Genomic DNA, 24775 nt, shown 5'->3' with positions numbered 1-24775 from the left:
TGTGGGACCATTCACATGCAGTGCTGCCTGCATATGCACAATGGGCACCTGGTGGGACTCTGCAAGCTGTCACAACTGGGTGCCCACAGTTAAGATGCTGGCACCAGGGACAGAGGAGGGCCTGTAAACCTGGCAGGGGTGAACACACTGCTTGGTCATGACACAGGTGGGTGGCTAGTTTTTAAAAGTCAGCCGCTACAGTTTGTTTGTTTTGTTTTTTTCACAGAAGACTGGAGCTCTGCTTTAATGTTAGATTCCATTTTCCATGGGCACTATGGCAGAATAGCAGCAGACAGCAAACTGCAGGAAAGGTCGGCATTGGCTCGCTGTCAATCATATAGCCAGTGGGTGGTGACAGGTGTAGCCAGCAGTTGACTTACTAGCTAGAGGCTGATGAATCAGCACTGTGGATATCATATGTACCTATGCCCACGTCTTGTGTCAAAAAGTCCCAATGTAGTCCTGGCAGGTACAGGCCTCAAGGATGATGATGCTGCTTCCCCCCATGTTCTACTTTGCAGGATTATGTTTCACATATGAGCTATAAAGTGAATCTGTGATTTGCCCAGGGCCAAATACTGAGTATTTTTCATGCCCCTGTTGCAAAGGAAGCAAAGGTGAGAATGTCGAACTGTGGAAAGAGGAAGCTGGATGATTCTATTATTTTTTCATGTGTTGGCAAAGCACAGGTTTACTCTACGTAAATTCCAGCTACCTTTACTTAAAAGTTTGTTGGTGGTGGCTGGGGTCCCTCTGGGTCCAAGACAAATGCCTTGGGTAACCATTTATTTAGCAGCCTTGACTATAACGTGGAGCTCAGATCAATACAGATCTTGGAGAGCATCCATATGTTTTACTGCGCATGCAAAAGAAAATAAATTAACAATAAACTTACATATACTGTAACCCTGGTAAATCCTCCTTATAAAACATTGCAGGCAAACTACGAAGATGCTTTGCGCTTACACAGCCTTAATGCTCACAAATATTTATTGATCAAGATCTGCTTAGCTCTCAAAGAGAAATGAAAGGGCTATACAAAAATATTGATTAGACTTCAACCATCAGATTTACAAACATTGTAAAATAAAATCACCTTATATACACTCCCAAATGCTCCACTTCCAAGGTGATCTAGAATTGCATAGTTTCCAATAAATTTTGTGGGAGTTTTGTTCTGATTGATGCCTTCAATGCCATCAGCCACTTGCTTCAGTTCATCTTCCTGGAAATTGCATAAAAGACCAATTATTCTCACTCTTGTGCGAACAATATTTTATTTTTTTTTTATTTTTTTTAAATGGCATGTAAAGTATATCACTTACTGGTAGTGAATTCAATTTAGATACAAGGTCTTCATAGGCACTGATGTCTCGAACGTAATGACCAATGTCAATAAACATCTCAAACAAATCTGGTGGGAAAAACCTAACACAAAACAGTTAACAGGATTAAAAGAAATCTAACTCACAGCAAGAAATGTTTTTTAATTATCAATACAAAAATATTTTTCTAATGATAATTTAAGGTATCTACATGCAATAGCTATAGTTTTTCATTTTATACATATGATTTGATCCTTCTGTTAGCACAGGTTGTATGTGGCTGCACTAATATTAAAGCTATCCAGCTAACATTTTAATAATTTCTAGAAAGGGTGGATAGGTTATGTTCCCACTGGCAAGAATTAGCCTCACTCTCTGGTGATAGTTGTCAAAAACACAAAAAGTGAGGGGAAGTTAATGTAGTATTAAAGCCCCGGTTTGTACCTACAGGTAAGCCTATCATAAGGCTTACCTGTAGGTACAGTAAATATCTCCTAAATGGTGCTTACTTTAGTAGCAGTCAGTGACGTCACAGATGCATGCTGCTCATTGAGAGAACTGTGCCCCAGCTTTGACTGCTGCATGCATGTGCAGGAGTGACATCATCACAGCTCAAACATTCAAACGGCCATAGCCCACAAACCCAGAAGGAAGACCAAGTGAAAATGGAAGATCTGTGACAGTGCATCGCTGGAGAGCTTTGTTTTAAAGTGTTACTAAACCAACAACAGTAAAATCAGTCTGTATATGCAGTAAAGCATGCTTTTTTATACTGACTGGAACCTAAGGGGTTAATCCTCTGCATTGTGTAAAAAGGGTGTTTGATCCTGACTTCTCTGCTCTTTCTCTTGTTCAAATGTCCATATCTTATCTCCTGATAAGACAGACTGAACCATAGTCATTCTGCACATGATTAGTTTAGTGTGTACTGCTAGAGAGGTTCATGTGATCAGCACAGGGCCAATCAGCACTGTCGAGACAGAGGTCAGGGGTTTTGCATCCTCCTAGAGCAGAAAGAAAACTCCTCCTACAAGCTTTAATCAGTGCTCTGCTGAACACTGACAGGAGTCACAAGACTGCTCTAACTGTTGATGAGAAAAGGTATTTAAATAATTGCATTTTCATGTTCTGTGTACTGTGGGAGAACAGATATAGTGAATGCAGGGTCCGGGGTTTAGTAACACTTTAAGGTACATATTTCATAATGTGCTAGTATGCATTGTATATTAGCACATTATGCCATTATCCTGCAGGGGACCTTTTGTTTTTTTTTTGCGGTTTATACTGCTTTAATTCTTTTACAATTGTCATTGGAAAGGGAAGAAAGTAGAAACTTGTTCCCATAATAACTCTAAAAAGCTTTCATTTCTAAATTGTCCTTGGAACAGGATATGTGTCAATATCTTCCCAGGGGAACTACAGACAATACATGAGAGAGTTTGAAACTTTTCCACACTTTAAGGTCCTTATTTATACTTACAGTTGGGGGGGCAGTAAAAATACAGTTGAGCCCCTTAAATTTTAAAAGTAGCAGATGGGGATGTACACATGCCTTGGCTGCAATGCTTTACATTGCAGTGTGGTAAAAATTATAGCTGAACCCTCTAGTGCAGTGTTTCTCAACCTGTTTCCAGTCGGGGCACCCTTGAAAAGTATTTTCAGTCACGAGGCACCCCTGACCAAGGCTTGGTTCACATTACTGTGTGTCACGTAATGCACGCAAAATCGTGCTCATTCCAGACAAATGCTCTGCTCTTTAGGGGTACCCCAATGCATTGGCAAATGCGGGGGGGGGGGTTCTTGTGATGCAATTCTAAAAGAAGAGTCAGGGACAACTTTTCCCGCATTTCTGCAGGTAAGGCTGCCCATTGAAATGAATGAGCTGCCCTACACAGAGCCACATAGATGTGAACCAAGGGCTTGTTCACCTGTGAGGTTGGAGGGTGCTAAAACCATGCAATTGAGCTGCTTTTACCACCCCCAACTGCTCCCCCTTTAGCTGCAGAAGCAGCAACTGGGGGTATACACATGCCGTGGCCGCAGTTGGAAGTATACCTCCAGGTAAATGGGGATGAACTACAACCACCCCACAACCTCTCACCCTCTAAAGACATGCTGGTAGGTTAATTGGCTCCTGTCTAAATTGCCCCTAGTATGTGTATGTAGGAATGTGATTTAGGGACTTTAGATTGTACACCCCTTGAGGGTTAGGGACTGATGTAAATGTACAATATAAATGTAAAACGCGTAAATTGACGGCGCTATATACAGGTGAAACTCGAAAAATTTGAATATCGTGCAAAAGTTAATTTATTTCAGTAATGCAACTTAAAAGGTGAAACTAATATACGAGATAGACTCATTACATGCAAAGTAAGATAGTTCAAGCCGTGATTTGTCATAATTGTGATGATTATGGCTTACAGCTCATGAAAACCCCAAATCCACAATCTCAAAAAATTTGAATATTGTGAAAAGGTGCAATATTCTAGGCTCAAAGTGTCCCACTCTAATCAGCTAATTAAGCCATAACACCTGCAAAGGGTTCCTGAGCCTTTAAATGGTCTCTCAGTCTGGTTCAGTAGGAATCACAATCATGGGAAAGACTGCTGACCTGACAGTTGTGCAGAAAACCATCACTGACACCCTCCATAAGGAGGGAAAGCCTCAAAAGGTAATTGCAAAAGAAGTTGGATGTTCCCAAAGTGCTGTATCAAAGCACATTAATAGAAAGTTATGTGGAAGGGAAAAGTGTAGAAGAAAAAGGTGCACAAGCAGCAGGGATGACCGCAGCCTGGAGAGGATTGGCAGGAAAAGGCCATTCAAAAGTGTTGGGGACTTTCACAAGGAGTGGACTGAGGCTGGAATCAGTGTATCAAGAGCCACCATACACAGATGAATCCTGGACATGGGCTTCAAATGTTGTATTCCTCTTGTCAAGCGTCTTACCTGCGCTAAAGAAAAACAGACCTGGTTTGTTGCTCAGTGGTCCAAAGTCCTCTTTTCTGATGAGAGCAACTTTTGCATCTCATTTGGAAACCAAGGACCCAGAGTATGGAGGAAGAATGGAGAGGCACACACTGCAAGATGCTTGAAGTCCAGTGTGAAGTTTCCACAGTCTGTGTTGATTTGGGGATCCATGTCATCTGCTGGTGTTGGTCCACTGCGCTTCATTAAGTCCAGGGTCAGCTGAGCCATCTACCAGGAGATTTTGGAGCACTTCATGCTTCCTTCCGCAGACGAGCTTTATGGGGATGCTGACTTCATTTTCCAGCAGGACTTGGCACCTTCCCACACTGCCAAAAGCACCAACACCTGGTTCAATGACCGTGGGATTACTGTGCTTGATTGGCCAGCAAACTCGTCTGACCTGAACCCCATAGAGAATCTATGGGGCATTGCCAAGAGAAAGATGAGAGACATGAGACCGTACAATGCAGAAGAGCTGAAGGCCGCTATTGAAGCATCCTGGTCTTCCATAACACCTCAGCAGTGCCACAGGCTGATAGCTTCCATACCACGCCGCATTGAGGCAGTAATTGCTGCAAAAGGGGCCCAAACCAAGTACTGAGTACATATGCATGCTTATACTTTTCAGAGGTCCGATATTGTTCTATGTACAATCCTTGTTTTATTGATTGCATGTAATATTCTAATTTTCTGAGATTGTGGATTTGGGGTTTTCATGAGCTGTAAGCCATAATCATCACAATTATGACAAATCACGGCTTGAACTATCTTGCTTTGCATGTAATGAGTCTATCTCATATATTAGTTTCACCTTTTAAGTTGCATTACTGAAATAAATGAACGTTTGCACGATATTCTAATTTTGCGAGTTTCACCTGTAAATACCTGTAATAAATTTTTAAAAAATAAACTGTGTGAGTATTGCACGCGGTTGTGGTGTGGTGATTCTGGTTTTTACAGGGTTAAAACAGGTGGTGAGGAAGCAACATATTGCCACCTCTTTACCACCTGTCAAATGCCTCTGAAAAGTGATCTGAGCATGCATTTCTTTTCAGAGGAGCAGCAGTCCTTGCTGCTATTATGAACAATTCCTAAAAAAACAGTTCTGAAAGGACAGGAAAAGGGGGTCAAGTTTAAAAGTAACACACACACAGACAGACACACATCAAAAACACACACATACAAACGCATAATGTACACATACACATACAAACACATGTACACACGTGTACACATGTACATACAAACACATGTACATAAACACACACATGTACACACACACAGACACAAGTACACACACGCAGACACATGTACACACACACACAGATGCATACAAACAAATGTATACAGCTCTATGAAAAGTTACAGTACCTTACCTTCACTCACACAGCCAGGTACTGCACTCTAGGGGGAGGCACAGAGCAGAGAAAACACACCCCTTCCCTTTGCTTTCACTTTGCTCAGCAGTCTGATGGCTCCCAGTGCTGATGTACAGTGCGGCAGAGAGCCTTTCTTTGCCAGGACACCACTGCACCCCTAAAGACCTCTGGTGGCACCCTGGGGTGCCGCAGCACCAGATTGAGAAAGGCTGCTTGTGTAGCGTTTATCAACCTTTTTACAGTCAAGGCACCCTTTACAAATCTGCGCAATTTTGAGGCACCCCATTATAAAATGTAAAAACTAAACCGATAGTTTTACATAACACAGCAACATCCACACATACAGAACATCCAACGTAATTTATTCTCCCAAAGCAAATACACCTTTACACACTGGTACTGACTAGTAATTGCAATTTTTCTCTCCCTCACTCAGCTAGTGACCCTAGTGCTGACAGAGAGGGGCAGAGGAGGTACAAACAAGTATGCTGTCAGGGACCCTGACATCCTCCTTATCAACCAATGGTAGGTGGTAATGGTGCACAGTGGGCACCCTGGTTGAAAAAGGCTGCTCTAGTGAGTATAAGAATGTGTATAAAATGTTAGCACATTGTGATGAAATAATAAAAATTTTATTAAATAATGTAAAAAGTAATTTAAAAAAAAAATAGAAAATAACTTCAAATAATACGTTAATGATGAACAAATGCTAACATTATAAATGGATACTTATGAAATACTTTAGTGTTGGCCTTTACATCAAACCTATCATTGTAATTCACACTTTACCAGAATCCTGGTACTGGTCAGCATTAACAATTTACTTTTTAGTGAAACAGCATCTCCTTGCCCTTGAACCCTCATATAGCTGAAAGCCTAAGCAAAATATCGTACAGTCTCCATCTATCAGGAGCACTGAGGATGATTTACATAGACAACGTAGATACAGTCAGGTCCATAAATATTGGGACATCTACACAATTCTAACATTTTTGGCTCTATACACCACCACAATGGATTTGCAATGAAACAAATATGTGCTTTAACTGCAGACTGTCAGCTTTAATTTCAGGGTATTTACATCCAAATCAGGTGAACAGTGTAGGAATTACAACAGTTTGCATATGTGCCTCCCACTTGTTAAGGGACCAAAAGTAATGGGACAGAATAATAATCATAAATCAAACTTTCACTTTTTAATACTTGGTTGCAAAGCTTTGCAGTCAATTACAGCCTGAAGTCTGGAACGCATAGACATCACCAGACGCTGGGTTTCATCCCTGGTGATGCTCTGCCAGGCCTCTACTGCAACTGTCTTCAGTTCCTGCTTGTTCTTGGGGCATTTTCCCTTCAGTTTTGTCTTCAGCAAGTGAAATGCATGCTCAATCGGATTCAGGTCAGGTGATTGACTTGGCCATTGCATAACATTCCACTTCTTTCCTTAAAAAACTCTTTGGTTGCTTTTGCAGTATGCTTTGGGCCATTGTCCATCTGCACTGTAAAGCGGCGTCCAATGAGTTCTGAAGCATTTGGCTGAATATGAGCAGATAATATTGCCCGAAACACTTCAGAATTCATCCTGCTGCTTTTGTCAGCAGTCACATCATCAATAAATACAAGAGAACCAGTTCCATTGGCAGCCATACATGCCCACGCCATGACACTACCACCACCATGCTTCACTGATGAGGTGGTATGCTTAGGATCATGAGCAGTTCCTTTCCTTCTCCATACTCTTCTCTTCCCATCACTCTGGTACAAGTTGATCTTGGTCTCATCTGTCCATAGGATGTTGTTCCAGAACTGTGAAGGCTTTTTTAGATGTCGTTTGGCAAACTCTAATCTGGCCTTCCTGTTTTTGAGGCTCACCAATGGTTTACATCTTGTGGTGAACCCTCTGTATTCACTCTGGTGAAGTCTTCTCTTGATTGGTGACTTTGACACACATACACCTACCTCCTGGAGAGTGTTCTTGATCTGGCCAACTGTTGTGAAGGGTGTTTTCTTCACCAGGGAAAGAATTCTTTGGTCATCCACCACAGTTGTTTTCCGTGGTCTTCCTGGGTCTTTTGGTGTTGCTGAGCTCACCGGTGCATTCCTTATTTTTTAGAATGCTCCAACAGTTGTTTTGGCCACACCTAATGTTTTTGCTATCTCTCTGATGGGTTGGTTTTGTTTTTTCAGCCTAATGATGGCTTGCTTCACTGATAGTGACAGCTCTTTGGATTTCATCTTGAGAGATGACAGCAACAGAATCCAAATGCAAATAGCACACTTGAAATGAACTCTGGACCTTTTATCTGCTCATTGTAATCGGGATAATGAGGGAATAACACACACCAGGCCATGGAACAGCTGAGAAGCCAATTGTCCCATTACTTTTCGTCCATTAACAAGTGGGAGGCACATATGCAAACTGTTGTAATTCCTACACCGTTCACCTTATTTGGATGAAATACCCTCAAATTAAAGCTGACAGTCTGCAGTTAAAGGTCATCTTGTTCATTTCATTTCAAATCCATTGTGGTGGTGTATAGAGCCAAAAATGTTAGAATTGTGTCGATGTCCCAATATTTATGGACCTGACTGTAGCTTACTGTGCTCAACTTGTAATCAGAGAAGAGTGTCAACAAGCAAAAACAAATATGCTGCACTGCTAATGAGAACGCACACCCTGCGTATGTAACAAAAAAATATGGTTGCCCCCGTGTACAGTGAAGAAAATAAGTATTTGATCCGCTGCTGATTTTGAATGTTTGCTCACTCACAAAGAAATGATCAGTCTAAAAATCGAATGGTAGGTGTATTGTAAGAGACTGTTTCTAATCTCAGCTTGTTACCTGTATGAAAGACACCTGGTAGCCAGAAATCCTGCGGAATGATAGGGGATCAAATACTTATTTCCCTCATGAACATGCAAATCAGTGCATAATTTTGTTAGACATGCATTCCTTTTGAATTTTTTGTTGCTATTCTGTCTCTCAGTGTTACAATACACCTACCATTTGGGTTTTTAGACTGATCATTTCTTTGTGAGTGGGCAAATATTCAAAATTAGCAGGGGATCAAATACTTATTTCCTTCACTATATATATAATATACATAGAAAAAAAGCTTTTTAAACATTAAAATACATCTAGAAACCATTTACATTTAGCTGGTCTCTTTCACATGTTTATTTAAAACAAAATGTAAAAGTCTGCTCTGTAGTTCCCATTTATTGAACATACAGCATCTGTAAGGAGCAACTGCTTTATTCTATAATGTATGAAATGCCTTTTTATCTTTGTGTATATATCTCCTATACATCAAGACGTAATATTTTATTTATAGAATTATTTTCTTTTTATTTACTATTTTGGAAAGATATTTTTTGTGAATCAGTACCTTTTGAACAGATCTCGGTTTCTTTCCATGCTAAAGAGAAATCTTAATGCTCGGAACGCATAACACTGTAAGATAAAAACAAAGGGCAGTCAAGCTAAAGCATTTCTGCCACCACAACAGTAGGAACCAGCAGGACTTGCACAATAATGAGTAGCTGCCAACGATGGTATTAATTTTGCTCAGTCTATGATCTAGGGCCATCTGGCTGTACATCTTTCTAGTAGGGATCTTCTGCCATCTGGAAGCTTGTACTACAACTTATTAGTGATACTACAGTGTACAATAAATAATCTTAATTATAAGTAGTTAGAGGAAAGGCAATGTGAACAAGTAAAATTCATAGGTTTACAAATATGGTAAACTCACAGAATATTGAAAGTTATAAAAAAAAAACTCACAAAATGACAGTGATTCCTGAAGTTTGAGATGGGTACCAGCGGTTTTACATTATGTCACTTTATGTATATTATGGCAACATGGTAGAGATAGCATCCCAGAGCATTGGGAATCTTGTAAGAAGATAAGAAGCAGAGACTTCATCTGCATCTTTAAACTATGTTGTGACTGTGTAGTAAGCGTAACCTAGTTTATCTGACATTACGTTCTCAGGAAGCAATTAATCTGCAGTAGTGCATGGAAAAGTTATTCTGTGAAATAGGTATAAGTGAGCGCTAAAGGTAAAAAAAGCTGCTGGACACAAAAGGTACCAAAAACAACCTCCAAAATTCACATACAGATAAGAGTGCAGCGCTTATAAAAAACAAATGAAACATTTAAAATCTATGACTGACACACAAAATTATATATCAAAGTGCAAGGGTGTGTAACTGCAAAACACAGGCAAGATATAGTTCTTATGCTGTCCCTTATAGGGTGACTTGATATGGTATAAGTGCTCAGTTCACAATCTCCCAGTAAGTGGGGTGAGGTGGGGGACCAAATGGATCCCTGTTGACACACGGTGATAACCAAGAAAAACGATATGTGGCGATATCCAAAATTGGTATAAGATTGTGCACTCACCAGATGCACAATCAATATGCGCATGTAAGAGATAACCCCTTTTAAGGTATGACTCCAGGACTCATCTGAAGCAAGGTCTGGTCTATTTCCGCGTTGTGGACCCTCAGCTGCCATGCATGGCTCTGTTCCCCTATTGCTCTTGGCTCTGTAGGTGGTTGGAAGCTCACCAAAGAGCCCCAGAGAGAAAAGGAGGCCAGAATAGCGTGATACTGCTTGAACATGTGTGTGTTTATTCCATCCAGCATAAAAGGGTATAATAACACAATACTGACCAGACAAGAAAGTAAGTTGGCCGCCGGGACCCCAGTGGTGCCAGCGGCAATAGAACGTCACTGTGCCGCAGTTCCTTTCTGATGCGTTTCGTGCAACTCATAGGGGGTATGTGTCATGGATTTGGTGTGTATGGGTGTGTCATAGATTTTAAATGTTTCATTTGTTTTTATAAGCGCTGAACTCTTATCTGTATGGAAAAGTTATTGTCTACTTTGACCCATTAGTACACAATATAGAAAGGAGCCAGAGAGCAACTTAATGTTGGCAAAAAGGACTGTTGAGTGTTCCTGCCAGAGTGTTAATCATTGCTTCACTGCTTTTTATAGTCAACCACAGAACTGAGTAAACAGCGGACTATTGCCAAAAGCCGGCCAAAGAAAGGCCGAGATGGCACCCACAGATGCCACTTAAACACCCAACAGCATAATATGGACGCAACCATATGCTAGCCAGTAGTTGTCTCCATCCTGCCATCTCTGCATATCGCCGGCTGACTTTGGCCACAGAGAGCAGTGATGCAACAATTAACACTCTGGCTAGGACACTCAGACACCCAACAGTAATGCTGCTTTGACACTGATCCTTTTTTCTTCCACTTTTGCGTTAAAAGAAGTGGAATAAAAATATGTGTAACTCTTCACACTGATCCTTTGCAGGTCCGGTGCATTTTTAAAAATCCTTGCTGCATTTTTGGTACAGGCTTGGTGTGGTAAAAAAAAAGTGTGGTTTTTGAGTTACATGTCCTGTAAAAAAAGGCAACGCAAACGTGGTGAATCAATGGAAAATGCAGCAAACATGCATCCAAAATGCACCTGCGTTGTGGTTTTGGTGTGGTTTTTGAGTTACATGTCCTGTAAAAAAACGCAATGCAAACGTAGTAAATCAATGGAAAATGCAACAAAGACACATCAAAAATACACCTCCATTGCGTTTTTGGTGTGGTTTTGAGTTACATGTTCTGTAAATAACACAACGCAAATGCGGTAAAAACATATACGCATCATGTAAATAATAGGTTTACACCAAAGAAACAAAAAGAGCCAAAAAAATGTAAAGAGGATCCTACTGTACATCACCACCTGCTTATTCAAAATGAGAATACAAACTATCAATATGCAGAATTTCATATAACTTTCAAAAAAGAGAGTATTTTTAAAATGTTTTTTTTTCCTACTCTTGAACAAAATAAATATATAAAATATGTAAAAGTAAACAAAAACTACACATTCCTTTAAGTACATAGTGTTTTTACCTGTAATAAAATAGACTTGCTTCTGGTACAATCATTTTGTCTGCTTGGTAAAATCAGCATACCAATAATGTAAACACCATTTTCCTGAAAAAAAAAGGAACAAATTATTAAGTTTTGTAACTATTCTCTAATATGAAGCTATGGTATTTTGGTACTGGTAGACATTCTCATATTTTCAATTTTTGTGGGCAGGGGGTGGGGGCTGAACAGAAAATATATTTATTAAACAGAACTAGAATGCAACTCAGAACATGAGCATGTCATCTTTCACTGGGAGACTGATATAGATTTGTGACAGATACTCTGAGCTCAACTTCACTGATCAAGAACTTGACAGCTTCTCTCTGAGGCTTCTAAGACAGTCATTTTGCCTCTAGACAGATTCCTATTAAAGCAAAACAATAGTTAAAACAAATTGATACCAGTTTTTGTCAGAAAAGACACTGCATTTCTCTGTTAGCAAAGAAAATCTCCTTTTCTGATAGCAATTTTCTAAAAATTGTACACTGAGAGTGATGGATATACAGTTCAGTGTGTACTTTGGTATAGCTGGGCGTCATGTGGGTCCCTGTACCTTTAAGGAGGGATGGGCTCCTCCAGGCACACCTGCCCTTAACCTATCCATTGATACATGTGCTCCTACTATGGAGGCTTTGGAAATTTTAGTTAGGTCCAAAGTATACAGAGGACCCTTGACCTGGGACTGTGGCTTACGCGAGTATTTGCATACGCAAATGTGACATACAAAACCCCTTAGTTTTAACACAAACTGTTAGACAGGGCAAATTTGTTGTTTTGCAGGCTGGCTGGTAAGTGCTGCTGGGATATCTTTTGTTTGTTTGCGATGTGCATTGCCCTTCCATGTGCACCTTACTGCTAAGGTTGGTTATAGGTTGGGACAGTTGCCATTTTTTGTGTAGTTGGCTAATTTGGACACAGGTACGCACTGGATGCCTTTGCTGTCATTTTGGTATAGCTAGGCGTCAAGTGCATCCCTGTACCTTTAAGGAGGGATGGGCTCCTCCAGGCACACCTGCCCTTAACCTATCCATTGATACATGTGCTCCTACTATGGAGGCTTTGGAAATTTGAGTTAGGTCCACAGTATACAAAGGACCCTAGCTGTGGGATTGTGGCTTACGCATGTATTTGCAAATGTGTGCAAACAAAACCCTCTGGCCAAACTGGTTGTTTTGCAGGCTGGCTGGTAAGTGCTGCTGGGAAATCTTTTGTTTGTTTGCAAAGTTCAGTGTGTACTCCCTGCATTTGTAAGATACCGAGAGTGGAGCCAGGTGCTAGGATATTGTACAGTAACTCCCATGCACAGCAGTCATAACATCTATGGCTGTCCAAAGGCCAAAAAAAGAAGACTGTTGGCCAGATGCAGACTAGGACAAGAGAGCAACATGCGCGAGTGCATACACCTTGCATCACTGGATGGATTTCTGCCTATGGTGTAAGTGTTTTACACTGTGCAAAATTACAGACTATGACAAATATTCCTTTGACAAAGCAGCAAGCTCGTTTGACAGGCCACCCCACTCACTCAATTTAAACAAGCCATACTTCCCCGCATTTCAGAGTACTGAATTCCTGTGTAGGCACTGTGGCAACCTGTGCTGGAGCTTACACAAGGTTAATAACGTTTCTCCTTCACTATGTGACAGGGTACAGGCCTGGGGATTGGTTGGTCCCCCACACTCGGAAGCACCGGGTATATCCAAGGGATCGATCAAGCAAATAAAGCAGAAAGGAAGTACAGAAAAAGTAAAGTTGGCCATACACGATGTTCGAATTTTTGACAATTCCTGCTGTCTCTACTGAAATATGATCAATATTTAGCCCTGCTGGCACCCCTCTGATTGACAAAAAGTTCTGTCAGCAGAGCCTGTCAGAAAATTGTCGGACGAACAATGACTGCATCAGATGCAAGTATTGTCTGGGTATTCTAACAGCTGGCCACACCAGCTGTCAGGATACAAGACCCCATAGTGGGTATTTGTCCATCCACTCTGTTCTAGTTGATGAAGGAATCTGTTTGATTTCTCTTGTTCAGCCTGCAGGCCAGACTAATTATCAGCACTATGCACAGTTATTACAGTGATAACGTTGCTTGTGACTGCCTTTGTTCAGAAATATTCTTCCAAATATTTGAATTTTCTTTGCAAACATTCAGCAACAAAAAAAAATCTGTGAAGTCCAAAAAACACATTTCTTTAATAACTGTCAAATCTGCAGACTCCATGATTTTTAGTGATCTACTTTATCACCCTCAGCCTTCAATTTCACAGATACAGAGCATAGGAAGACCCTCCTCCCACAGGTCTGACCTCAGACAAAATCTATTAGCAGCTGGGAAAATACATAAGACGTTCTATCTTTGGGGGCTTTTTGTTGAGAATTGGCTTATATAGCCAGAAAAGAAGACTGATCAGCATTTTTATTTCTTCTAACGTAAAGCCTTTATTAGTAGCCACAAAAATAAAATATGTTAATTGAATATACATGCACAACCCTTATAAGGGTTACATGTTTAGCTATGTAATGGATGAACACACACATGGATTGAGCAAGAAATGTTACTTTACCTGAACTACTTGGTGAGCATTGGTGTCATTGAGCACAAGTTCAGTAAGAGCTGCACAGCAGGCTAAAATGAGACAAGAGGCTCAGTCAGTACATCATTTACATTCAGCTAAGGTACAACATGACTCTGGACTTTTCTAAGAAGACAAGAGTACATTACAAATTCAGCACTTTAGCTATAAGAAACATCAAATTATAAAATCCTTAATCCCATCAATGTCTTAGCTATGTCAATAGGCCAGCATTAAATACTGCTATAAAATATAACCTCAGCTATTAGCACTAACTGCCAATATAAACATTCCCTCTATCAGGAAAACAACTAAAATGAGAGAACACTACAATGCCTTTATAAGATATTCAACACTTGACATTTTTTAAAACTGATTAATGCAAATATAGGCAGTAGGTAGTATATTTATAAAGCAGTAAATGTGAGTTTCATTGTACATTGACCAGAGAATCTTTCACCTCCTTTATAAAATCAATTTGCTTGGAGGATTCACCAGCACAATTGCCGAGCTACGCAATATTCACTGACATTTACCAATATATGCTCAGCTATTGGAAATAACATTTCCTATACTAGTTACCCTATTTATAACCTGGCAAATGTGATGTTCTTTGCAGATTCAGTGAAAACATTAAATAGTATACAAACCCAGTAACTAAAATTTCATGTATGCTTTAACATGTTAATATAGTTTCAGAAATAATTTTCAGTATTTTAACCTCTTCCCTACCACACTATAACTGAGAGACGGCTACAGCACGGTTGTCTAGTTCTGGGAAGACGTTCATGGATGTCATTCCAGAACATGCCCCCTGAGCACATCCAGCGGCACAAACCGGCACCGCCGGTGATCGCTGTGTCCTTCGGGCACAGCTGATCATGTGATATGGTAAACAGCCAATCACAGCGGCCTTTTACCACGTGATCAGTTGTGTTCAAGGACACAGCAGATCACCAGGTAAATACAGTTGCCGGTTATCGGGTGCACTTTCCTCACGCTGTCAGAGCATGAGGAAAGTACTGCCGATAAACGAAATTGTCAGAGAAGTGATCATTACTGATCATCAGGGCACTGATACCCCTGTACCAAGAAGTGCCACCCACCTGTGCCCATCAGTGCTACCCACTGTACCCAGCAGTGCCACACACCTGTGCCCTGCAGTGCCACCCACCTGTGCCCTGCAGTGCCGCCCACATGTGCCCATCAGTGCCACTCATCAGTGCCAAGTAGTGCCGCCCATCAGTGCTGCCATCAGTGCTGCCTATCAGTGTCGCCTATCAGTGCAGCATCATCAGTGCCAGCTCATCAGTGCCGCCTATCAATGCTGCCTATCAGTTCCTCTTATCAGTGCCCACCAGTGCTGCCTATCTGTGCCACCTCATCAGTGCTGCCTATCAGTGCCCATCAGTGCTGCCTATCAGTTCAGCCTCATCAACGCACATCAGTGAAGGAGAAAAATTACCTTTTTGCAAAATTTTATAATAGAAACAAGAAAACCTTTTTTGTTTCAAATTTTTTGCTCTTTTTTTTGTTTATAGCGCAAAAAATGAAACACCCAGTGGCGATTAATAACCACCAAAAGAAAGCTCTATTTGTGTGAAAAAAAATGATAAAAATTTCATATGGGTACAGTGTTGTATGACTGCGCAATTGTCATTTAAAGTGCGACAGCACTGAAAGCTGAAAATTGGCCTGGGCATGAAGAGGGTATAAGTTCTCGGTAGGCAAGTGGTTAAAATAAGATCTGGGGATCCTGTCATAAAACTCATTGCACATACACTTCCTGTTATAGGATGCCAATTGTGGCTGCATGTTGTTACCCTGTCACATGTGCTTTCAATGGAGATACAAGTGGCTGTTTAAATGCACATTAAGTCAGCATGCTTCACTGTTGTTACCATTAGGAAACCCTTCACTGAGAAATTCATGCAGAAAGGAAGTAGAGACAAAGAGACTGCAGGAGGTCAGCAAAAGCAAGACACAACAAATAATGAAAAAAGATGAAAACAAGTATTTTTTATTTTCAAAAAATGGCACTTCTGCAGCTCGACCTGGTCATGTTCTTGCTTGGTCGCCTCCCACCCAGTATGCCTAGGGTCACCAAGAGACTAATGCACGCCATAGATGGGTCGAAAATCGGCCGATTTTTTGGCCGAAAATAAAATCGGCCGATTTTCGGATCGTTAGTGGACTATTTGTTCGGCTGTTTTTCGGTATTTTGGCAGATTTTTATTATTGGTAAAGTTGGAAAAAAAATCGATTTTGCCGATCGGCAGATTTTCACGGCAATAATGGGCAAATCGGCCGATTTTTTACCGATAAAAAATCTGCGCATGAGCAGTGACCTGCAAGAGGAAGACAAAAAGAAGAAAAAGAAGAAGAGGAAGAAGAAGAGGATGAAGAAGAAGAAGAGGATGATGATGAAAAAGAAGAGGATGATGATGAAGAAGAAGAAGATGATGAAGAAGAAGAAGAAGAAGAAGAAGAAGAAGAAGAAGAGGATGATGATGAAGAAGAAGAAGAGGATGATGATGATGATGAAGAAGAAGTAGAAGAAGAAGAGGAGGATGATGATGAAGAAGAAGAAGAGGTAGAAGAAGAAAAAGAAGAAGAGGATGATGATGATGAAGTAGAAGAGGATGATGATGATGAAGAAGTAGAAGAAGAAGAGGATGATGATGATGAAGAAGAGGATGATGATGATGATGATGAAGAAGAAGAAGAGGATGATGATGATGATGAAGAAGAAAAAGAAGAAGAGAGGAGAAGAGGATGATGATGAAGAAAAAGAAGAAGAGGATGATGATGAAGAAGAAGAAGAGGATGATGATGATGAAGAAGAAGAAGAGGATGAAGAAGAAGAAGAAGAGGATGATGATGATGAAGAAAAAAGAAGAGGATGATGATGAAGAAGAAAAAGAAGAAGAGGATGATGATGAAGAAGAAGAAGAGGATGATGATGATGAAGAAAAAGAAGAAGATGATGATGATGAAGAAAAAGAAGAAGAGGATGATGATGATGAAGAAGAAGAAGAAGAAGAAGAGGATGATTATGAAGAAGAAGAAGAAGAAGAAGATGATGATGATGATGATGATGAAGAAGTAGAAGAAGAAGAAGAGGATGATGATGAAGAAGAAGAAGAAGAGGATGATGATGATGAAGAAGAAAAGGATCATGATGATGATGAAGAAGAAGAAGAGGATGATGATGAAGAAGAAGAAGAATGAAAAATAAGAGGAATTCCAGCCCGGCAAAAAGTGTCCCTGCAGAGAGCTCTGCTATTTCTTTGACAGTTCTCTGACAGTTGCTTGACATTTACAGAGGTTGCAACATTGTATCTATTTGTTTCCGAATAAAAACATCTGTATCCTAAATGGATACAAATAGATACATTGTTGCAACCTCTGTAAATGTGAAGGAACTGTCAGAGAACTGTCAAAGAAATAGCAGAGCTCTCTGCAGGGACACTTTTTGCCGGCTGTAGACGGGATGAAAATCGGCCGATTTTTTTTTACCATTGCTGGTAACGTCGGCCGCTTGAACGACCGATTTTTCGTTTTTTAAAAGAAAAATCGGCAGTTTTTCTCCCCATCTATGGCCTGCATAACTCTACTTGTGTTATGTTATTTTTTTTTTGGTGGAATCCATACTATCTTATCCAGTTGTGTCCCACTTAATGTGTTTTTCTATATTCACTCAACTTTTTCTTAGTGCATTGTATGTCCAATCAAAAATATGTGAAAGTAACACTGCATAATAATATCTCTTAAAATCAGGCACACTTAGAACCCCCCTTATCCTTGTCCCTACATAACACTTCATAGCTTATTCTCTGTTTTTTATTTCCCCAAATATATCTCAATATAATTTTTTTAATTATTTTAAAATAGGCTCCCGGGAGTTGTATAGGCAACATTTGGAATTTATATAGGATTTTTGGGACGATTATAATTTTTATCAAGTTTATTCGTCCTATCCAAAAATATGGTCCTACCGATAATCTTTTCAGTTCCTCCTCTATCTTGTTTGTTAGTGGGATATAATTTATTTTAAAGTTTTTAAGTTGATGAGGTAAATTTAATTCCCAGGTATTTGCTAAATTTTTTTTTTCCATTATTGGGACGTTAATATTTAATATCTCTTATTTTACCGGGTTAATTTTTAGATTTGACATCTCTCCATAGTATTTCATTATTTTCATTAAGTTAGGTAATGTCAACCTAGGGTTAGCCACACAGAACAGCATATCATCCGCATACGCTGCCACTTTGTGTTCTATCTCCCCTATCCGGACCCCTTTTATATCTATACTGTTTCTTACTGTTGCTAAGAGGGGTTCTAAGGATAGAGGTGAAAGTGGAAAGCCTTATTTTGTCCCGTTATACATCCTAAAAAACTCTGATAGCAAAATATTGACCTTTACTGCAACTGAAGGTTGGCTATAAAGCTTTTCTATCCACTCTCTCATCTTGGGCCCAATTCCCAGGATCTCCAACGTGTATAACATAAAGCCCCGATCTACCCTATCAAAAGCCTTCTCTGCATCAACTGACAAGACCAGTACAGGGAGTTTTCCTCTCTTACTTTTCTGCATAAGGAGTAATGACCTTAACCCATTGTCTCTTCACTCCCTCCCAGGGACAAATCCCACTTGGTCCAAATGAATCCACTCTGGCATTAGATCTTTCAATCTAATTTCTAGGACCTTTGCAAATAATTTAGTATCTGTATTTAACAGTGAGATAGGCCAATAACTACCACATCGGGTCCCATATTTCCCCTCTTTTAATATAAGCATAATATATGCTTGCAATGACTCCTCCCTCATCTCCATCCCTTCTCCTAATGCATTCATATATAGCCTCAATTTGGGGACTAGTTGTTCTTGGAATTTTTTGTAGTATCTCACTGTATATCCGTCAGGCCCTGGGCTTTTCCCAGCAACTGTCTTCTTCAATGCCCTTTGGATTTCCTCCTGCATTATCAGGTTTTCTAGATGTTTTAATTGTTCTTCTCTTAAAATCGGTAAATTTGCCTCCTTTAAATACCTTTGCATCTGTCTTGTTCTCTCTTCTTCCCCTCCTTTTAACTGTTTCCGGTTTATGCCATATAATTTACTATAATATTTTTTTAATACCTTAGCGATATCAGTGGTCGAATATGCCAGATCTCCATTGTCGTCCTTAATTTTCTCGATGTAATTCCTAGATTTCTTCTTTCTTTGCAGTCTCATTAGGTATCTACACAGTTTATTCCCCCACTGATATCTCTCTCTTGCCATCATATTAAAAGTTTTTCTCACTTCTTCTGCCATTATATTGCCTAATTCCTCTGTCTTTTTTATTATTTACTGCTGTATGTCAACTACTATTCTCTTTTTATGAGACTGTTCCAGCTCGTGTAATTCCCTTAATCGTATTAGTTTTCTTTTGCCGTTCCTTTTTTTTTTTTTTACCCTGATCGCTATCAAAATTCCCCTGATATATACTTTATGGGCTTCCCAGACCATAGCCACTGACATTCCTTCAATCTCATTTCTTTCAAAGTACTGCTCTATTTCTTTTTTTATTCTCTCTTGCGTGTCCTGATCCTGAAAGAGTGTCTCATTTAACTTCCACGTGTTTATCTTATCCTGCTCCCTACCCCATAATAATTTTGTTGTAACTGGTGCATGGTCCGATATTGTTGTGACTTCTATATTCACTTTAACCAATGACTCCAATAGTCTCTATCTCCGGGATGTTTAATCCTCCAGATATCTATGAGTTGACACTGATATAGCATTCTTCGTATTGCTTTCTGACTTCTACTTCCCTCTCTCTGCACATGCAACATTGTGCCAATCTGAGCATCCATGCAAAAGTTAAAATCCCTTGCCACAATCAATTTGCCCGTTTTGAAATCCAGAAGACTTCCCAATATATTCTTAAGGTAGGCCTCCGGGTTTCTGTTGTGGCAGTAAATATTTGCCAATCTACACTCAATTTCTTGTAATCTCCCCTTCAGAAATAAAAACCGCCCCTCGGGATTCTCAAGCCTCTCCTCCAACTTAAATCTTAATTTCTTAGCTATACCAAATGCCACTCTTTTAGCCTGCTTAGTAGGTGAATCAGCATAATACCAGGTTGGGTAATATCTAGAATATAATTTTACATTTGTTTTCTGTAATAAATGTGTTTTTTGTAAAAATCCTATTCCAATAGATCGTTGTTGTAATTCCCCGAGGATCTTATGCCTTTTTCCCGATATATATTCAGTCCCTTTACATTATAAGTCATAAAATTGACCTCCTCCATTTCTCTTGTATATATGTTTTTTTTTTTCTTCTCTTACTTTCTCTCATCCTCCTACCCAGGGTGCCATCGACTTTTGGAAGGAGCAATCTCCTGTATAATTCTCCCTCCACTTCCCTCTTACCCCCCCTTCCCCTTTTTGTAGCAAGAAGATATTTGATAGAAGATCTATTCCCTCCCCACTCTGCCCCTCCCTCCCCTCTCAAGAATCCCCCCCCCCCACTCCCTTTCTCCCCAATATCCTTGAGCCTACGTTTTTCCCTAGAACCTGTCGTGGGAAATTCCCACTGGCGATTTATATACTGGGGTGGGGCTCTAAACACGCACGCCCATTCCGCCCCTCAATCTCGAGACATAAGAGATCTAGAGTTTGGCAGCGCATTCAGGCTCCAGACAAACCACCATTACGTTCTAATCATCTGCCTGATTTCTACTGCTCATCTAGTCCTCCTAATTTCTCAATACATGAAAACGACAAAGCCGGTGTGGGAAGAGAGAGTGGGGAGCGGAGGGGGAGAAAAAAAAAGGAAAAAGCTGAGGGGGTCACCCCCCTCTCCCCCCTCCTCATCCCACACTGGTTTACCTTCTCCTTTTATTTACCGTCTGCCACTTTTCTTTTCGCGACCCTTCGCACTCAGTGGACCCCCCTGACCACCCCACAATATCCATTTCCTGTAAATCTAATTTTCCACAAAAGTCACTTAATTCTTCTGGAAATCTCAGTCTTGCTGATTTGCCATCTTTCCATCCAATCAGACAGGCCAGGAAACCCCAGTTATATCGGATTTTTTCCCCCTTTTCTGTTCCAGCAACGGTTTCAGGGATCTTCTCCTGGCTAACGTCTCAGATGCAATGCCAGCAAATATTTGCAGCTTTATCTCTCCATATTTTATTTTGGTGATCTCTCTGAGCTTTTCCATATTTCTTCTCTGTCCTCGTAGTGATGGAATCAAACAATCACATCTCTGGGCAAATCTGTTGATATTTCTTGCGGTTGCCTTATCCTGTGTACTCTCTCCATTTTTAAATGCTCTGTTATGGGTCTGCCCATCAATGGATTAAGCACATTCTTTATTTTATCCTGCAAGTCTTCCCCTTGGGACTCTTCTGGAAAACCACTGAAAATCCTTGTAAATATAGTCCTCCATCCCCCCCAATACTCAGGAGTGCATTTAGACTGCAGCAATAACATCAGATGTATCCCAAGATTAAAAATGTCCCGCCGTTACTCACAGCAACTCACCACCACCTTTCGTGCCGACCGATTAGGATCTTTTCATCTCAGAGCATATTCAGTCCCAGCCATTGCCTCCGAGCCTGATTCCAAGTAAGAGTAGGTAAATTAGTAAGCGGTCTCTGTGTATCGGTCAACCTGGGGTGTCTCAGGGTCTCTCAAGACTGCTGTCTCAGTGCAGAGTAAATCACCTTTAATACACTGCCTCTTCTTCAGCCATGAAGCCACATCGCTTTCCTTTGGGACAGCTTGTCACTTTCAAAATTGCCGCCAGTCATCACATGGGCTGTCACCTGGGTAGTCACATGGGTAGTCACATGGGTGCTCACATGGACGCTCACATTGCCTCCTGCTCCCAGGGATCCGATGCCCCTCACCGACCCACCGCCTCTCCCAGGGGCACAGGTCCGAGTTCCACCGACCCCGGCTACCACCAGGATGCCTGGACTAGGAGCTGCTGTGGTGTCCGGTGCTGCACCCGCCCAGGCCTCAGGTAGGACAGGGCTCCAGATAGTCAGCAGAGAAGATCAGAACAGGGCTGCACGCATGGATGGCGGGCGCCTGGAGCTCACACTGCTCAAGGTACTGTGTTTATGCCCCTCCCCCCCTCTCTACATGTGTTAATGGCTACTAAGTGTCTGATAGCCTTCTGTTGGTGACAACTTCAAAGCCTGGCAATACACCAAAGTCCATTTCCGGATTTGAGAGCTCAACTCATTGAAGCTCTCACAACCAGATTAAATAACACACTCTCTATTTATGAATGGGTTTAGGAACCCTGAGATTGTTTTGAAGGCCATTCTTAAACTACCTGGTGCTTACTACTATGTCTGCCTCAATGCTCCCTCTTGACCTACCCCTCGTTCATTCTCTCGTCTATCTTCCCAGTATGACTGTTCTTTTTTCTTTTCTCTTTTTTTTGTTCTTGTTGTGGTTTATTTACTACAGCCTTCAGTCCATAGCGGTAATTCTCAGGCTCCCATTTTTGATTCTCCTACTTTGTCATCTGCTACTTTTCATCTATGCATAGCTAGCAGGTATTTCCTGATGTGCTACCTTATTGATAGTGTGATGCCTTCACTTCAATTCTTTGCTTATTAAAATCTGACATATTTTTGTGTGGAAACTCTGTGCAAAGGCTTTCAAATTTTTCAATAAAAAATTAGATTAAAGAAAAAAAAGAACAAAAAACATGACAGTTATTTATGGTACATGGTGTTTTAGCAAACTAAATTGCATACAGTTAAGGTTTACATTTACTTTACTTTTGTGCATCTGTTATTCGGAAATGGCAAATTTGTGTTTTTTTATAGCACCTGAACATTCTGATGTCTCCTTCTAAAAATGCTAGTTGCCTGGCTGTCATACTGACCCATGCCTCACCTTGAAAGATACAGATCAGCAGCTCTGATATCTCTCTGATTTTCTAACCTGAAAGCTTGTTCCAGGTCAGTAACTCCAGCTTGTTCCAGGAAAGTACTGAAGTCAGGAACAGAAGGGCAGCTAGTATTTTTAGAAAAAGGTCAACAATGATAACTCCACTATTTCTCTCAGTACAGGTTTCTTTAAGATCATGAAGAGCAAAAATAGTGCAACAGCAAGAATATCAAAAACAATCAAAAATAAGTGGTGTTATAGTGGTAAGACAAAGATTATACGATACACAATTCTAAAGAAGAATGCAAATTACATTTTTATTTTGGTTAAAAGATAAAGGACATTACTAAATGGACAACTATGCTTTAACCATGCTGTCTGAAGAGTGTTCTGAACGCTGATTGCTCTTCAAAGAGCAAAAGAGGTGTAAACTACCCCTTGGACAATGCCAGAACATATAAGTGAATTTTATTTGGGGATGGTTTTTCAAAAGATGATCATTTTTATTTGTTAAAGTTAATTTGAATGTTGTATTTAGAAGAGATATTCTATTAATATTAACAAATCCTCCTTAATCCTATTAACATAAGCATTAGGCCTTATTCACAGAGGCTTCAATAAGAGCAGTGTGTACTTCAAGCATTTTTGTAGCTTTCAGCAACTTATGTAAAGCATTTATGAAGCATTTATCAAGCTTCAAACAGCTTTGCCTTTAAAGAAACAGTTACAGTCTGTTTTTTTTGGGGAATGTTTTACACAAATCTTAATGAGATAGCTGACTGTCACTTTAGTAAGCTTCAGCAGGCTTTCCACAAGCTTCAAGTAGTGCTTCTAGTATTTTTTACATGACATTCTGATCTTCCATTAGGATCTATATGTGAGCTGAATAATACTTTGTGAAGGTTTTTCTGGTATCAAATTGTGATAATATAAATATTAAAGAAATATGAAGCTTGACTTCATATGAACTCAGTATCACAGGTGTTCACAAATCTCAAAATGAAGGCTTTGAAGAACTGAATTTTTGAGAAACGTAGAAATCTTCAGTCGAATTCAAACAAAACCAAGGATCTTCAAAGCTTAGGAACAATGTATTATTATTATTGTCATTATCATACAGGATTTATATGGCGCCAACAGTTTGCACAGCGCTTTACAAAATGAAGGTAGACAGTTACAAAACAATTTGGTACAAAAGGAAACAGAGGGCCCTGCTCGTTAGAGCTTACAATCTACATGTTTAGATAGAATATTTAAACAGACACCAGCCAGTTTATCATTGGGAAAATACAAAGTCTGTTTAGCCCTGCATAATCCAGAGAGAGGTCAGTTCAGGGTGAATTGATTTGATTTCACTATTTTTAAAACAAAACTGTTTTAGACCTCAGGAACACTATTAATATATATATAATTACTTTTTCAAACACTTTTCAATCTATTTATATACAGAGCACCAGTCTATATAAAGGATTCAGTTATGTATTATTTTAATATCTAAAATAAGAAACAATTATAATTTCCTAACATGGATAATTCGGAAATGGGATGGAAAATTATTATGTAGTGCTTATCAAGATGTCCTTTGAGGACTAATAATTATTACCTCAAAATTGATCTCTGGATAAATCATTCACCTTTAACAAATTGCCCATAATTAAAAT

At 40.0% G+C, this 24775-nt stretch overlaps 1 protein-coding gene across 1 annotated transcript in view; it reads right to left on the bottom strand.

Moving 5' to 3' along the window:
* Positions 1–24775, bottom strand: part of NEK10 (NIMA related kinase 10) — a 371560-nt gene that overhangs the window by 247358 nt on the left and 99427 nt on the right. The window contains 5 exon segments of the mRNA XM_089691216.1: positions 1097–1225; positions 1326–1428; positions 9062–9126; positions 11610–11693; positions 14198–14259. Of these exon segments, the coding sequence (XP_089547342.1) occupies positions 1097–1225; positions 1326–1428; positions 9062–9126; positions 11610–11693; positions 14198–14259 (443 nt within the window).

This window comes from Staurois parvus, unplaced genomic scaffold, assembly GCF_062004578.1.
Source record: "Staurois parvus isolate SC_StPar_1 unplaced genomic scaffold, SC_StPar_1.0 ptg000021l, whole genome shotgun sequence".
NCBI classification, from domain to species: Eukaryota; Metazoa; Chordata; class Amphibia; order Anura; family Ranidae; genus Staurois; species Staurois parvus.
The sequence above is the reverse complement of the archived record's forward strand: the minus strand, read 5'-3'. Positions and strand labels throughout refer to the sequence as shown.